Source organism: Artibeus jamaicensis, unplaced genomic scaffold, assembly GCF_021234435.1.
Source record: "Artibeus jamaicensis isolate MK-2021 breed Jamaican fruit bat unplaced genomic scaffold, CSHL_Jam_final contig_797, whole genome shotgun sequence".
Taxonomy (NCBI): domain Eukaryota; kingdom Metazoa; phylum Chordata; class Mammalia; order Chiroptera; family Phyllostomidae; genus Artibeus; species Artibeus jamaicensis.
Window position 1 is genome coordinate 13,710,094 of NW_026521977.1, and position 16,664 is coordinate 13,726,757.

At 37.3% G+C, this 16,664-nt stretch overlaps 1 protein-coding gene across 3 annotated transcripts in view; it reads left to right on the plus strand.

Moving 5' to 3' along the window:
• Positions 1-16,664, plus strand: part of ANO3 (anoctamin 3) — a 287,665-nt gene that overhangs the window by 138,916 nt on the left and 132,085 nt on the right. For 2 of the 3 annotated variants that reach the window (XM_037132986.2, XM_053673141.1), the window contains exons 2-3: positions 6,579-6,773; positions 7,874-7,945. In XM_037132986.2, coding sequence (XP_036988881.2) covers positions 6,579-6,773; positions 7,874-7,945 — 267 coding nt within the window. Of the gene's footprint in view, positions 1-5,351; positions 5,377-6,578; positions 6,774-7,873; positions 7,946-16,664 lie in introns of those variants that run through there. The other variant, XM_053673142.1, reaches the window with a different exon arrangement.

Here is a 16,664-nt window from a genome sequence, read left to right on the forward strand (position 1 = left end):
CACCTGCTGGTGGTTGGTGGTGGGTTGTTTGACTTGGAAATCAGCAAACAAGATAAAAGATAAAAGTAAAAATGAGGGCAATCATTTCTCCTTCAAGACTTTTAAAAGGCATTTTTACCAGTTTGCAAACCCTTACATAACTTTGTGCCTTTCTTACAATATTCTGTTTTGCATTAAACTTAAGGAGAGCTTTTCTTATTCGTCCTAGTATATTTTAATTATATGAGATAAATTTTGATTTTACTGGTTACTCTTATTGAAAAACACCACGTGTGTTATTCCTTTTTGTCTCCTGCATAGACTCTTGCACACAGCCGGAAACTCACAAGTACATTAAAGTCGATAGCTACCTTTTTCATGTTAACTTACAAGCATCTTAGAGCACTTACAGTTCATGACCAAAATTTTTCAATTTTATTCTCTAGTGGTTTAAAAATTGCATATGCTGCTTCCTGTGTCTAAAGGTTATGCTGAAAGCTCCTGTAAAGTTACAAATCTGTTCACGTGTAGTGGATGATCTCCATTTATCCCTCCAGATCCACCCTGCACCGTTTCCTCTCAGCCCAGTGTCCCAGGAAGCAGTGTCTATGGATGACAACAACCAGGTGTTTGCAGGACCTCCAGCTCCTGTTCAGATTGAACCAGAGGGAGGCAGCAGCTACAGACCACATGTTGACAGAAGAGAGGTTGGGTATTTTATGCCCCTGGCCCCCAGCCTTCCCCACTGTGGTTTGACAGTGGCTACATTCCTCCATCTAAGCACACATGTGCTATTATTTCCTCCAGGTTCCTGTAGCTGCTCCCTCTCTCTCCTGCTGTGCAGGGCCAAGTTCGATAAAGTTTTCTGACCCTTGTTAGTTGAAGGGAGTTTCACCAACCTTCGTTGGTTTCTCTTCATCTTGGCCATACCTTTGTAAATAATTGCCTTAGTAAACTTTCACCAATGACTCTGAGTTAGCCATCTCTATTACACTAAGACTCTGATGTTCAAGGTCAGGGTAAAACTGAAAAGTGAGTGAAGCATGCTATTGTGAAAGAAGTTTCTGAGTACATGGAGAGGTTGCCTGTTGTATTACAAAGAGCAGAGCCCCAGGAATCAGATGCACCAGGTTTGTTTCAGCCTCTAGCACTTCCTACCTGTGGGATTTGAGATGAGCTACTTAAATTCCTGTGTCTCAGGATTCTCACACGTAAAGTGGAGATGACAAGTCCTGCCAGGACTATTGTGGGAATTATTGATGATATGTAGGATGCGCTTAAATTTAAGCGCAATTTTAAAAATGCGGCTTTAAAGAAGACAGAGCTACAGGGATATTGACATGTAAGAAGATAAGAAAAAATTGTGTCCATTTATGCTTTTTCCCCAAATGCTTGTTGTTTAGATAAATATGCATTGATTATATCCACAAACACAGAATGGTGTGTGTGAATTTTATAAAATTAAATGGCATCCTGAGACACCACCTACCCTCAGCACATCCATTCCAAAATACTTCTGATGAAGGCGTGAAGTCTTACTAAAGCACATAATTCTTATTGAGAATATAACAAGAGGCAGGCAGGTATATTTGTTATTTTGCAAATTTCCTTCTTGGGGACATAATATAAAATTTATTAGGTAATATCATTTTATTTTACTAAAATATTCCAAAATTTTTCTAACCAATTGATAGAATTTTTGAAGTTTATTTTAATTAAAAACCTTTTTATACTTCCACTTGAGTCCTTAGGATGAGTTATTTTTTTAGAAAATAAATTTTACCAAAAAATGGTCTTTTGAAAAATGTATGTTTTGCGCTAAGATTTATCAAATTTCTTTACTGCTCAATTTTCTTTTTGCAGTTTTCTAAAGATCTATTTTTTCCAACTAAAACTCCATACAGCTTAAAGCTCATTGAGTTATATGGTATCTAAATAGCAACTTTTTCTCTTTTAATATGTGATGCTTTATGTGAATTCATTTCTAGAAAATATTGTTTTACAACTATACTTCTTGGATCTTTACATACACCTAAGTGGAACTATGATTTCATTAGATCCTTTCAAATATGTGAGCATTTATGAAGTGCTCTTGGAACAGTTGGAAATGGTACTAATTGTTATTTTAGAAAAATCTGTCCTAAGTATAGGAAATGACAAATTTTCTACAGTTCTACAGGTTTATCCTTGAACTCAAGAGTGACATATGCTTAATAAAACTGACATGTTACTGTAGTCTCTTTTCTAGTTATTAGCTTTCAATGGGTAGTTATCAAATATCTTAATGGTACCATATAATAAAAGAAACAGAACTTTGAAACATAGAAGAAAAAGGCCTGATTTTTGCTCAGGGGGTTGTTAAAGTTAATCATGCCAAGCAAAGAACAGAACAGATTGTTATGACAAACAGAACATGTTGGCCATTGATGTGGAACTTTGAAAAGAAACTTTCTACTCTTTAGACATAAGATATCTGACTTCTGGTTTTGATTATGTTGGTTACCAGCAAAGACTATCTGTATAACATCTTTGGAAACAATAGTTCAGAAAATGGGGAAACCACCTTCGCATTAGGGACACAGAGAATGCCGAGCAATAGGGAGGCCATTTGTTTCATCTTCTTCTTTTTTTAATTTTATTTAGTTATTTTTCAAGTACAGTTTTCTGTCTATTTCTCCCATCCCAGCCCACCCCACCCCATGCTCCCCACCTCCCTCCCATTTCCACCCCCCTTAGCTCTTGTCCCTGTGTCCTTCATACTTGTTCCTCCAAATCCCTCCCCTTTTTTCCCCTTAAATTCCCTCTCCTCTCCCCTCTGGTCACTGTCCCCTTGTTCTCTATTTCAGTGTCTGTTTTTATTCTGCTTGCTTGTTTGTTTTGTTGTTTAGCTTCCTGTTAAAGGTGAGATCATATGGTATTTGTCTTTCAACACCTGGCCTATTTCACTCAGCAGAATGCTTTCCAGTTCCAGCCATGTTGTTGCAAAGGGTAGGAGCTCCTTCTTTCTCTCTGCTGCATAGAATTCCATTGTGTATATGTACCACAATTTTTTGATCCATTCATTTACTGACAGACACCTAGGTTGCTTCCAGCTCTTGGCTATTGTGAATTGTGCTGCTCTGAACATTGTGGTGCATAGGTTCTTTGAAATTGATGTTTTAGGATTCTTAGGATATAATCCTAGCAGTGGAATTGCTGGGTCAAAAGGCAGGTCAATTTTTATTTTTCTGAGAAAATTCCATACTGTTTTCCATAATGGTTATACCAGTCTGCAATCCCACCAACAGTGAACTAAGGTCCCCCTTTCCCCAAAACCTCTCCAACATTTGTTGTTTGCTGCTTTGTTTATGATAGCCATCCTGATGGGTGTAAAGTGGTATCTCATTGTGGTTTTGATTTTCATCTCTCTGATAGCTAACGATATTGAGCATCTCTGCATGTGTCTCTGGATCTTCTATGTGTCCTCCTTGGAGAAGTGTCTGTTCAAGTCCTTTTCCCATTTTTTAATTGGGTTAGTTGTCTTCTTAGAGTGGAGTCGTGTAAGTTCTTTGTATATTTTGGAGATTAAACTTTTGTATGAGGTATCATTGGCAAATATGTTTTCCCATACAGTTTGTTGTCTTTTTAATTTAATACTGTTTTCCTTAGCCACGCAGAAGCTTTTTATTTTGATGAGATCCCATTTGTTTATTCTTTCCTTTATATTCCTTGCTCTAGGGGACATATCAGTAAAAATGTTGCTGCGTGAAATATCTGAGATTTTCCTGCCAATGTTCTCCTCTAGGACTTTAATGGTGTCACGGCTTATATTTAAGTTTTTTATCCACCTTGAATTTATTTTGGTGCATGGTGTAAGTTGGTGCTCAAGTTTCATTTTTTTGCACGTAGCTGTCCAGTTCTCCCAACACCATTTGTTGAAGAGGCTATCTTTACTCCATTTTATGTTACTGCCCCCTTTGTTGAATATTAATTGACTGTAGAGAGTTGGGTTGATTTCTGGGCTCTCTGTTCTGTTCCATTGGTCTATGTGTCTGTTTTTGTGCCAGTACCAGGCTGTTTTGATTACAGTGGCCTTGTAATACAGTTTGATATTAAGTATTGTGATCTCTCCTACTTTGTTCTTCTTTCTTAAAATTGCAACTGCTATTTGGGGTCATTTATGGTTCCATATACATTTTTGAAGTGTTTGTTCTATGTCTGTGAAATATGCCATTGGTACTTTAATAGGTATTGCATTGAATCTGTAAATTGCTTTGGGTAGTATGGACATTTTGGTGATGTTAATTCTTCCAATCCATGAACAAGGTATATGTTAGCATTTGTTTGTGTCTTCCCTGATTTTTTTTCTTCAGTGCTGTGTCGTTTTCTGCATACAGGTCTTTTACCTCCTTAGTTAGGTTTATTCCCAGATATTTTATTTTTCTTTTTGCTATATCGAATGGGAATTTTTCCTTGATTTCTGCTTCTGCTGGTTCATTGTTGGTATACAAAAGTGCCTCCAATTTCTGGATATTGACTTTGTATCCTGCTGTTTTGCCAAATTTATTAATTACTTAGAGCAGTTTTTTGGTAGAGTCTATAGGATTTTCCATGTACACTATCATGTCATCTGCAAACAGTGACAGTTTTGTTTCCTCATTTCCTATTTGGATGCCTTTTATTTCCTTTTCTTGCCTGATCACTGTGACTAAAACTTCCAAAACATTATAGTTTAGAAGTGGTGAAAGTGGACGCCCTTGTCTTGTTCCTGATCTTAGTGGAAAAGCTTTTAGTTTTTGCCCATTGAGTATGATGGTGGCTGTAGGTCATCTTCTTCATTATTTTCTCAATTTTTATTGTGTTCATTTGACAAATATTTTTGCAGTTATGAGCAAAAACACTTTACAATAGTGTTTTCTACAGACTTTCTCACCTGTGTGTCAATTCCTCTGAAAAAAATGTGTTAAACCCAAGAATTATAAATAATAAAGTGCAGGAAAAGGAATATATCACAAAGATTAGGTTCTGATGCCCTTCACAGGTAAGACTACAGTGGTGTTGCCACCTGGCTCCTCCAGGAGGTCTCCTTGAGTGGTTTTAGAATGGTCAACGCACATGTTTTACTGTCTTTTAATATAAAGATCTGCTTTTCGGTATCTGCTCTCCATGTGAGTGAGAGCCATTTCACGCCCAACACCGGGTGAAGGCCTGGCTCAGAGGAAGAACTCAAGAATTGTTTGGAATTATTAAATAAATGATGGGAAATGGAATGAAGAAAAATCAATGTTAAAAATATTCGTTGACACTTATTTTGTGTAACTCGGTTACATACATTGTTAACTCATAGTAGGTTATTTATTATCCATATCTGTTATTTTATAGGGGAGTTTGGAAAGAAGAAATACAGTCTGATGGATGGTGGGTAGACATTCCTTTTGTCCTCAAAATATATTCCACAGTTCACTAAAACTGTGGATATAGAATTATTAGCGTGCCTGAGGTTTCCTTTAGCTTTAAGGGCCTAAGGTTTACTTTAGCCCTACGGTATCTATATTCAGAGCACTCTGCTTAAAATTGGTGTGGTATTTCTACCAAGCCAAGCAGCAGTAACAAACCATCTGGAAATGGGTTCACAAGGAGCCATGGAGCTTTCTGGAAAGGTCAGAGGCTTCGGAGCCAATAGCTACAGTGTTAACATTCAGTTCTGCCAGTTGCTGGATTCATGACCTTCAGTAGATTTTCACCTGTTCCCTGGTCCACGTCCCACCTGGTGTGGGCCTTCTTTGCTGTAGCAGACAGTTACTGGGGCTTCCACCTTTGAAGTCAGAGTCCTGCTGAGGGGCATTCTTCCAGCAAATCAGCCTTCAGTGCATGAGGGGAGGGACTGTTCCACTAAGTCCAGGAGTGCTCTCTCTGGACCTCCACCTGCCAACCAGTTTTTGTACTGCACTGTGCTCTCCCTTTCTGGCCTCTTGGTCACCTTCAAAGCAGTGTGCATGTGTTTAAGGGAGGCTAACGCATGTACAGACAGCCTTTGTTTATTAATAGTAGTTTGAATGTTTATGAATTAGGTTTTATTGATTTTGCTTCTTAAAAACCTAAATGGTTAGATTTATCCAAAGACAATCCCAATGGTTGTTCTCACAACTTCCTAAGAGAACTTAAACATTTATTTCTTTAAAAAAAGGTGAAACTCCACCTGGCTGGTGTAGCTCAGTGGATTGAGGGCGGGCCTGCGAACCACAGGATCGCGGTTCGATTCCCAGTCAGAGCACATGCCTAGGTTGCAGGCTGGTTCCCTGCAGGCCAGTTCCCAGCAGGGGATGCACAAAAGGCAACCATACATTGATGTTTCTCTCCATCCCTCCTTCCCTTCCCCTCTAAAAATAAATAAATAATTAAAAATGGTGAAACTCCAAACTGAAAGAGGAACCGTTTATTTCTCAGAACTATTTGACAACAATCTCTAATACGAACAAAACTAACCCAACGAATTCTAATTCCTAAACAGTGCCTTTTAAGAGTAGTTTTCAGAAGCAGCCATTACAAGAATAAAAGTTATTTTTTTTATTTCTGTTGAATATTTCTGATAACTAACACTCACCTATTTGGATCTTTAGGTATGAATATAAGCAAGAGTGAGATAGCAAAAGAAACTTCGCTGAAACCGTCTCGGAGGTCCCTGCCATGCCTGACCCAGGGCTACGCTTACTCCAAGAGCCTGAGCCAGTCGACCTCACTCTTCCGGGCGGCAGAGAGTGAGTCTCAGGCTCCCACTTCCGTGACCTCCATCTCCCCTGACAAAGGGGAGCAGGGTGAGCTCCATTTTCTTGTTCAACTCGTAAAGACTAAGTTTGTTTTTCAAACAGTTCCCTCTATTTTTCCCCTTCCTCCCTTTCACCAGTATGTACACAACTCTTTAGGAAGGAGGCTGGCATAGGAAGAATGGCCCCCTGTGCAAGTTAGGGAAAGGCTACGTGTTGGCCAGAGGAGTCTTCATTTCTGTCTCTCCTTGAAGGCAGCTAAGCCCATGCAAACCTAGACTTAAAAACTGTAATTTTCAGGGGAAGCTAGACCAGCATATCTGAATTGTCGGCTCACTATCATTGCTGCTGAAAATTTACAAGTGGTAATTGAGTAGGATAGGGCATCAATAATAAACTCAATTTCCTAAAAAGACCAAAGGCCTTCAACGATACGGACGATAAAGCAGAGAAGAGTTGGTTGCACGAAGATGTGGTTGGACACGTACTGACAGTCAGTTGTGGGCATGGAAGCCTGAGATAAATACAAGTGCTGAAATACTAGGTGTAGGCAAGAGCCAACTGGACGCCACATTGAAGAGACTTTGCAGCTGCCCTCGGGCCCTGCTCTGCACGCAGATCTGCCAATCTGAGACACACCATCATGTTCATAGCAGTCAGGAGTCCAAAGACAGCCAGGCCAGCATGTCACTGAGTGGAGAGAGTGTACTTTTATTCCCCCATCCCTTTCTAAGAGGCTTGGGTCTTATTCAATTGTATTTCCTTCTAATTCCCTAGGATTGGTTCTTCCTTTGGATAACTTGAATATACCAAGATTATCCTTTCAATAATATTGTGAAATCACTACTTATTATAAAAAGTCCAATGACATTCATGTCCAATAAGGAAAGTGGCTAATTGTTCAAGAGGGTGAAGGTATTGTAAAACAAAGTACCAATGTTAATTTTAAATAACTAACTGCAATTCATTAACTTAAAAAATTATTTATGTTTGATACTATTTTAGTGCATTTGAAGCCACGCTATCCTGCTGCCTCCCAAAGTAGCTGACGCTATGTTCGATACTATTTTAGACAATAGTCACTATGGTCACTTTTTAACTATTACGTTTTTATTTATCAAATCTATGAATTGTCTTTTTTTTTGGTTCAGTTAATGATGAGGAGGATAAAAAAGACTCTGTACTCAAGTGCTCTTTTGCTGACCTCAGTGATTTTTGCTTAGGTGAGTCAATTTCTAATATTTTCTTTATATTGCTCCCCGCCTTAAAGATGAGCTGTCTTCTTCAAACCTGGAACATTATACTTTTAGAAAAAAAATCATGTTTGGTTCTTAATATATGTTGGGTGAGTATAGTTTTCTGAGGTTAAATTATTAAGATATTTTATATTGTTTGACATTTAAACAATATTTGTAAACTTGTAGTGAATAGCAATCCCATAACTGAAGAAAATGAATAATTTCTGCTGTTTTTCTCTTGGAATTTTTTTGCAATTCTCCATGAGTAAGTACATTTATATTTCTATGTCTAGATTCATCGAATTGCAGCATTATCTGTTGATTTCCTGTTGTGCTGGATGAAGGTTTATCTCATATAACCTTTCAAATTTTCATAGTTATAGTGCCATTTTAAATTTAAACCCCTCTACTGACTAAATGTGTTACTGTGAATAGTATATTTGCACCTTTATAGCACATTCTATCACATTTCAACAGTATCTTGACTCCCCACTTGGCAGATATACTACAACTATGAAAATAATGCTTTCTGCAGATGTAGTATCACTTCCTTCAGTGCAGTTCCAAGTTGCTATGACCTCTGTGCCTCCCTTGAATATTTGTGGAGTCAAGGTTAAATCAATTCCCCTTTCTAACCTTCCATCAAATCATCAAAATCACACAGTGTACTTACTTCATTGCTTATGCCACACACTGTTGTTAGTTTTCTTTTCCTAGATTATTTGACATTGTTTTCTTCTTGGGAGAACAAAACTATCCCTTTTTCCAAATATTTTCATTATGTTTCAGTTTCTTGTTTTTACATCCATCATCTCAGTCTTCTTCTTTAAGAAATTCTTGGTGCCTTTGACTTTTCTGTGGAGTACAGGATAATTCCAAATTCTAATGTGACACTTATTATTCTTTGCTAGTTTTCATTCTCATTTTTTTCAGAGTATATTCTTAAGCAACTACCTCTGATATTTGATGTGATATGAAGAGTTTCTAAGTGATTGCATTTCTGAAATGACTTCAGTTAGCTATGGCTATTGATTGGTATTTGCTTAGCCATAAAATTCTAGATTAAAAATCTTTTTTTTTAATTTGGAGACTGTCATTGAGCATCTGTTGTTACTACTGTGTTTATCTTATTTCTTTGCAATTGATATTTTCTCCTCTATGTACATTTGTGTTATCTTCGCTTTTTGTGTTATAAGACTCTACAGCACAATGAGGATGAGTGTGTGTGTGCACATGTGTGCATTTTAATCCATCCTGCTCTAGAGGTTGTGTGCCCTTTCAATTTGTCTCAGAACTCTTTTTCACTTCTGTATGATTTTCCCACAATTATGCCCCCTTTTTTTCCTTCCTCTCTTTCTGGAGGTCCAATTAAAAGTTAAGCATTTCAAAAATTTTTTTTAGAATTAAGCATTTCTTTTTATCTTGTGGTCTTGATTTTCATCTTGGATCTGGGAGATTTCCAAATATCTTTACACATGTGTTGGGGGAGGAGGGTGGTATAAAATATATGTTATTTAATTTCCAGGATTTCTTTATATTCTTAGAATGTAACTTTTAGAGCATGCTGTTTTATTTTAGGAATAGATCTCTAATCTCTCCAGTGCTATTTGTGATTGTCTGAAGTTTTTTTTTTTTTTGCTCTTTCAATTTTAGCCTATTTCTTCAAGGCTCAGTTTGCTTATTTAAATTAGTTGTTCTCTTCTAGGCTATAGAATTTACCGAAATGTATGAACTTGAGTTGCTTGTTTACATTTAAGATGAAAAAACAGGAAGGCTGACTCAGTGATTTGGATATAGGGAGATATCCTGGAAACTGACAGACTTAACTTTTGAGTGATTGGCTAAGAAGCCACTACACAGATGACCCACCCAATGTCAGACTGAGAATCTTGCTGCAAAGTGGCAACTCTCACATTAACTGCTCTCTCACTCTGAATTTCTTTAGAGGAAAGAATGGTTTGTGCATGGGCTGTTGTCATCATTGGTCCTCACTCCCAGCCCCTGTGTATTGCCAGTTTGAGTCCAGACACCTCTAGGATTGGACTGAGGAGAAATGCTGCCCCCGTTGCTGCACAAACTCTCGGCTGAGCTACTTCCTCAGCCAGCACTTGCCCATTAGAATTTTTTCTCTAGAAAAGTGCAGTATGCTTTTACTTTTTAAAAAAAACATTTTATTTATTTATCTTTAGAGGGGAAGGGAAGGAGAGAGGGAGAGAAATAGCAACATATGGTTGCCTCTTGTGGGTCCCCTGCTGGGAACTAGCCTGCAACCCAGGCATGTGCTCTGAGTGGGAATTGAACCGAGATCCTCTGGTTCGCAGGCCTGTGCTCAATCCACTGAGCTACACCAGCCAGGGCTGCTTTCACGTTTTAAAAGTTATTTTAATATCATGTTAATGAAGTCTTATACAGAAAGGAACAACAAACAAATTTAAAATTTATTCAGCTGTTTTCAACTCTGCTTCTTTATCAGGTTGATAAGTGGCTCGTTGATGAGTTGTTTTACTGCATGGACCAAATGAGGAAACCTACAGAACATTTCTTTCAGGGACATTTACTTTTACATCTAAAAATCTATTCCAAGATACATCAAAAAATGAAAAACACCCTTCTTTTTGCCCCAGCTGATGTAGCTCAGTTAATTGAGTGCGGGCCTTCGAACCAAAGGATTGCGGTCCGATTCCCAGTCAGGGCACATGCCTAGATTGCAGGCCAGTTCCCAGCAGGGGACCCATGCGAGGCAACCATACATTGATATTTCCCTCCCTCCCTTCTCCTCTAAAGATAAATAAATAAAATCCTAAAAAAATACTTCTTTTATCACAGCTCTGTTTACAGTAATTATCAAACTTAGAAATGGAAGCAAATTAATTTTTCTAATAGCGGTATAGTTAAAATAATTGTAAAATATGTACATGCTAGAGTATCACATAGCTGTTAATAAATTTATTGAACATTTAGTGCATGTTGATAGAAGGGAAAATAACTTAAGTACAAATGTAGACCTCTTATTTTAATGACTAATTTTAAATGTATTAGAAAAGAACTAGAAATATGCCAGTATGCTAGCTAATGGAATTTTCACATGGTGAGATTATGTGTGGTTGCTATATTCTTCTTGCTATTTGTGTTTTCTTTCTTTCTCTAGACAACACCTAAACTATTATAGATAAGAACATGCAAAGAACAATTTTTACATTAAATTTTTAATAAGTAGAAAAAATGTTCATATTTCAATCAAAATATCACACATATCTATAAATAGTCTTCCAAACCTAAAATTTGGAACTAGTTGATAGTTATCTAGTATTTGGAATAATATTGATACTGAAAGATTCTCTCCTGATAGTCCATTAGTTTATTTTTGCTATAACAATAACAAGTTTACTCAGCTTCCTCTTGGGCCTTTCTCTATTATCACATAAGATTTTCTTTAGTTGAGCAAGATGTACGTGAAAACCTGACACTCACTAGACATGCCTGTGATCAATGCCTTTGAATTAGGCCTTTTCTTATTCATAAATTAAACACAAATAAGAAGACAGATTTTATCAAAAAGTGATAATAATCTTCCTCCTCCAAATATATTTTACAACTTTGGAGTGAATGTATTTATAACCTGCATAAATGACATTCTCACTAGTGAACAAACTGGTGACCTGGCTCCATCACCTACACCAGGGTTCTCAGCCTGGCTCCACATTCAAGACATGCAGGGGCTTCTAGAACTCCCTGGGTCCCAGCCCCAGGGATTCAGTTTTAAATGGTTTGGAGCATGCACCTCATACCTGTCGTCTTAAGTATTCCCCAGGGAAATATTACATGTAGCCCGGGTTCAACATTTGTAGCATAAAACACATATCTTGATTTCTCTACAAGGACATTATTAAGCCACCTTTTTACAATTTTTCACAAAGAAAATTAGTCATGCTTCTTATAATACTCTCTTTTTGTGTGTATGTGTCAGAGAAGCAGTGCAGGCTTATTAAGTTTCCTAATTAAAGGAAGACAACCACCAGCAGATTCATTTCATACAAAATGTCAAAAAGAACATTTAATGAGAACAAATACATTCAGAATACAAAGGTCTTTTCTATAGTAATTAATTCTGAAAGAGGTGACTATTGTTAGTTGCTTTCTGGTAAAAGAAAAAAAAGAACAAAAACCTTGTCCGGAATGTTCTTAGAAGCGGTACAGTGCCCATATCACTGTTCACTAATAATTCTCCCGCATTAGCACTCGTTAATGGCCTAGCCGTCATTCTGGTGGAGCAGACCTGTCTATTCAGCGCCAGGCTTCTCGTTTTTCACAACTTGCCATCACAAATATCACCGTTTTCTCCAAATGATTAATATAATTTGATGCCCCATCTCCATTTCTCCCCTTAACTCTAGTACAATATATCTCAGTCATGTGACAAGCTCGACTGCATTTATGCCTCTCCGGGCATCGTATCTCAGACCGAATAGTTTAGCACTTCCCAGCATCATTCTGTCATTTATTCAATTTAGAGAAATACAGCTTCGTAAGGATGTAAAACATGTACATAGGCATTTTTATAGTGAAGATGAAAATGAAGCTGTAGCTGACTGTATTTATCACCAAACTGACTGATATATCCAATTAATGGCTTTTCTTTTTTATAGTGAACTACTTTGAACTGCCAGTGAGAATATTAATGCTGTGACAGAGTGAACTGTAGGTCTTCAGCATTTCATTAAGGAGTGATATTTCTCACTGTTCAAAATTAGAGCTATAGAGAAAAGACTGTTCATAGTTTATTGGTTCAGAGCTGGAATTTCCACTTTGTATGACAAGATTTGTAGCATGCTGTTTTCCCAGCCAGACATTGGTCAAATCTCCATTCTTGTACCTAGTAGCTGTGTGACTATGGCATATTAGTAACTTCTCTGAGCCTCTGTAATTTCATTTGTAAATTGGGATTAATTATTCATACTTTGCAAGATTGTAGAATTAAATTAAGGGACAGAGCTTCATCATAGCTCCTAGCAAGAACATCATCATAGAGGTTCAACAAATAGCTGTTCAACTTTATGCAGTAAGTAAGCTTATCTTTCAACACCAAATTCAGCTGGTCTCAGAGATAATCTTCACTAACCAGCTGTTCCTGTTATAACCAAAACATCATTCTTATGGCAGAGTGGAATAACAATAATTTACCAAACTTTTACTACACAACTCTCTACCTGCATTATCTCAATTCTCATAACAATTTTTTTGGTCAGGTACTATTCTCTGCCTTTTTCTTACAAAAGAGAAACCCGATTCGCTAGGAAATAAGATAATTTGCAAATGCCTTATAGCCAAGGGAGAACTGAGATTCTAACTCAGGAAGTCGTACTGCCTGCCTTCTCTCTCACCAGAGTAGGAACCGAGACTGGTGAGGTGAAATGCGGTCAGTGACATGCGCAGGGCACGAGCTCTGCAAGATGTTAGTAAGTACCAGGATGGGAGCAGCGAAAAGATGGTTGGAGGGGCCACACTGTGTGGTAAAATATACCCTGGAGATAATCTATTGAAGGGAGAAGCTAATCAGGTTGAAAGGCTTAGAATTTTGTTTGTTCTTTTTATTATCATTTCTGAACCTTTTCTTTCTACTTTTCATAGAGCAGCTCACAGAGAGATGGTCTTTTACCCCAGTGAGATGGTCCCCCAGAATGTTCCCAGTCACAGAGACACAAACACACAAACACACTCATATACTCATACACACACACACAATCATTCTGAAAATTGTTGATCCATGTAACAATGAATTTGAATTTCTGGTGTGCAGTAATCTTGACCATCATTCCTAGAAGCCTTGCTACTATGTATCACCCACCCTTTTTCTTGTTAGAATGCCAGAAAATAACTAGGACTGAGAAATTCATATAAACAGGTAATCCACCTTTGATTCTGCCCATACCCATGGTGCTGTAAAATCAGGTTACTTTGAAATGAAGTAAATAGGATTCGCTGAAACCAACATAATTTGAGTCCAACCAACCAATATATACATCTGTCATCTAATCCAGTGAAATTAACATTTCACTACTGTTATGAAACAACTCCCTCAGGCCGTGGTTTATATTAGACAGTCAAGGCATTGGTTTGTTTTCTATAACTGTAATGGTCTAGACTTATGAAGTTCTCATTGGTCTTAAACCAGTTATGGTCAAATGAATACATGGCAATTCTCCTTTTGTTCTATAACATTAGATAATTTCCACCAATTTTATTACTTTCACCAACAATATTTCTTTTGAATTTGGTATAACAAGGACTTTCTACTAATGTCAGTTTATTTAAGAATTATAGAAATAAGGGAATTGCACTGAAATAACACACTTTTCCAGTTACGACTGCCTTACAGTCACTGTAAATCTTTCAGTTGTTTATTAAACACATTAAATAAGTTGTCTGGGTTCAATTCTGAAATTATATTTAGAATCTGACACTGCTCACCACTTTCTGCTACAAGTGCTACACGCACTGCTACGTCTGGGCCAGTCTGCCTCCAGCTCTTGGTACCCGAGTGTGATACAAGTCCTAATTGTTCTCCACTCCAGCTCCTGCCACCTGATAGGCCGCTCTACACACAGTAGTTACAGGAAGCTTTAGTAAAAGGAAAATTAAGTACATGGTTTCTCTACTCAGATCCCTCCATATTTCTCATTGCATGTAAACTTACTGTGGCTTCTGAGATCTTACAAGACACCTGGGCCTGGCCCCTGTGGGCCATTTCCCAATGCTTCCTTTTACTTAGAATATTGCAGCCAATCCAAATTGTTTTGTTCCTTGTTCAGAATATGTTTTCTCTGATCCCAGGGACCCATGCTGATAGAAAACTCATACAAGCTTGACTTTGTGTCTCCTAATCTTGATTTATTTTTACTCATAATATGTATCATCATGTGACTTATTGAAATGACACAATTTATTTTTCCCCCTGTCTGTGTCCAGAGGACAGAGACTTTGTCAGTCTCATTGATGCCTATAGCCCAGAATCAAGAACAGTACTTGGCATGTAGTAGGTACTGAAAGGATATTTTAGGATCAGTGGAAGGCCAGATGAATGGGTGAAAGACAAAGAGGACACTGGCACACATACCTTTGGAGAGTCTGCTACAGGATTCATTACCTTGAGATCTGTGATGTTATTCATCACTGTGAATTTTCTCACCTGTTAGGAATCAGTACTTTCTTATTTTTCTCACTCAGGACCTAATTTGATTATGTTTCTTATTTTCACTTAAATTGTGTGGAAAAATCCTGTTTGTAGAGCATTTAAAGACTCAATAATCATCACTGTTAAGAAGTAGAAGAATACTTTTTTTAACATTGCTGTTACTTGAATCCTTCCTAATACTCAAAGTCCTTGAGATGTTTCCTCCTTTCTGTTATCATAGCACTTTGGATATGACTTTATTTACATTCAGTTCAGTAAGTGATAGTAAGTTCTCTTCCTGTCTGTCTCATTCATATTGCCTAATAGATACTATCTATTCAAGGGTAGCTGGAGAATGATGACTGGGTGAATGTTTGGAAGGATGCAGGTGGATAGATTTAAACAGCGACACAGTGGAAAGCAGTTTATCTGCAGGATTTCTTTAGTGGTGGGGTTTACCGAGTTCACCTCCTCTCTGTGACTGGCTAGTGTCAGGACTTTAGAACAATGACAGGGTTAGGGAGACGTTGGCAACAAAGGAACTATAAAGAATAAACCTGCATCTTCATTATCACATTTTAACCACTGAGTAATCCATGAATGGACCATTAGAATTATTTCTTACAGGAAACTTTGGTGAAATAATAACTTTAAACATTATGGAATGTATTAGCAGTCCAAAGATACAGTTTCAGGTACTAGCTCTATTACTAACTACATACTGTCTGTGCCTCAGTTTCCTGACTTGTGATATCAACAATGTGTTTTAATTTCTTATTATAATGTAAGTAAAACTTATTTGAGCAGAACTGAATTAGGATGTTTTGTTAGATGCAAATAAGAGAATATATGTTGGAGGTAATATATAAATTATAAACTATGACCATAGTCTTAAGCCATTATGATTATTATTTTAATCTTCAGCCTCAACTACTCTGGCAGCTCTGGAACACACTGTCAATAGCAACAAGAAGGTTGCAGAATTGTGAGTAAATGGAGGCCAACTAATAAGGTCACTCATGCATATTTAACATGGCCCAAAAGTTACCTCATCCATTTCCAGATGCTTCAGCAGTTATAATGTAATGTAACGAAGTAATGAAATAAATGGCACTGTACTAAAGAAGACTGACTGAGCTGTAATAATTTGGCTATTAAAATTACACTTCCAGAGATGGGCCTAAGTTTTATGTTGCAAACATAATGGCCTGCTATACTGATTGGTCCCTTGAGCTGTGAGCTGATGCTGGTTCACAAACAAAATTTAGAAGACCTAATGGATTCCCACTCAAATCAAGTTTTCATCATAAATCATATTATTGATGAACATTAAAGGGATTTATAATGAAATTTTAAATTGTTTCTTGGTATACAGAAGGTAATCACTTTGTGTCCTACCCTCTTAGGCTTTAAAATGGAAGATGTCTTTTTTATTAGTCATACTTACATATTTTACTTGGTAGATTCCTAAACACTAGAATCGTGAATTTAGGGAAAGGCCACAGAAAAGGAATATATATTTCTTCAGTACCT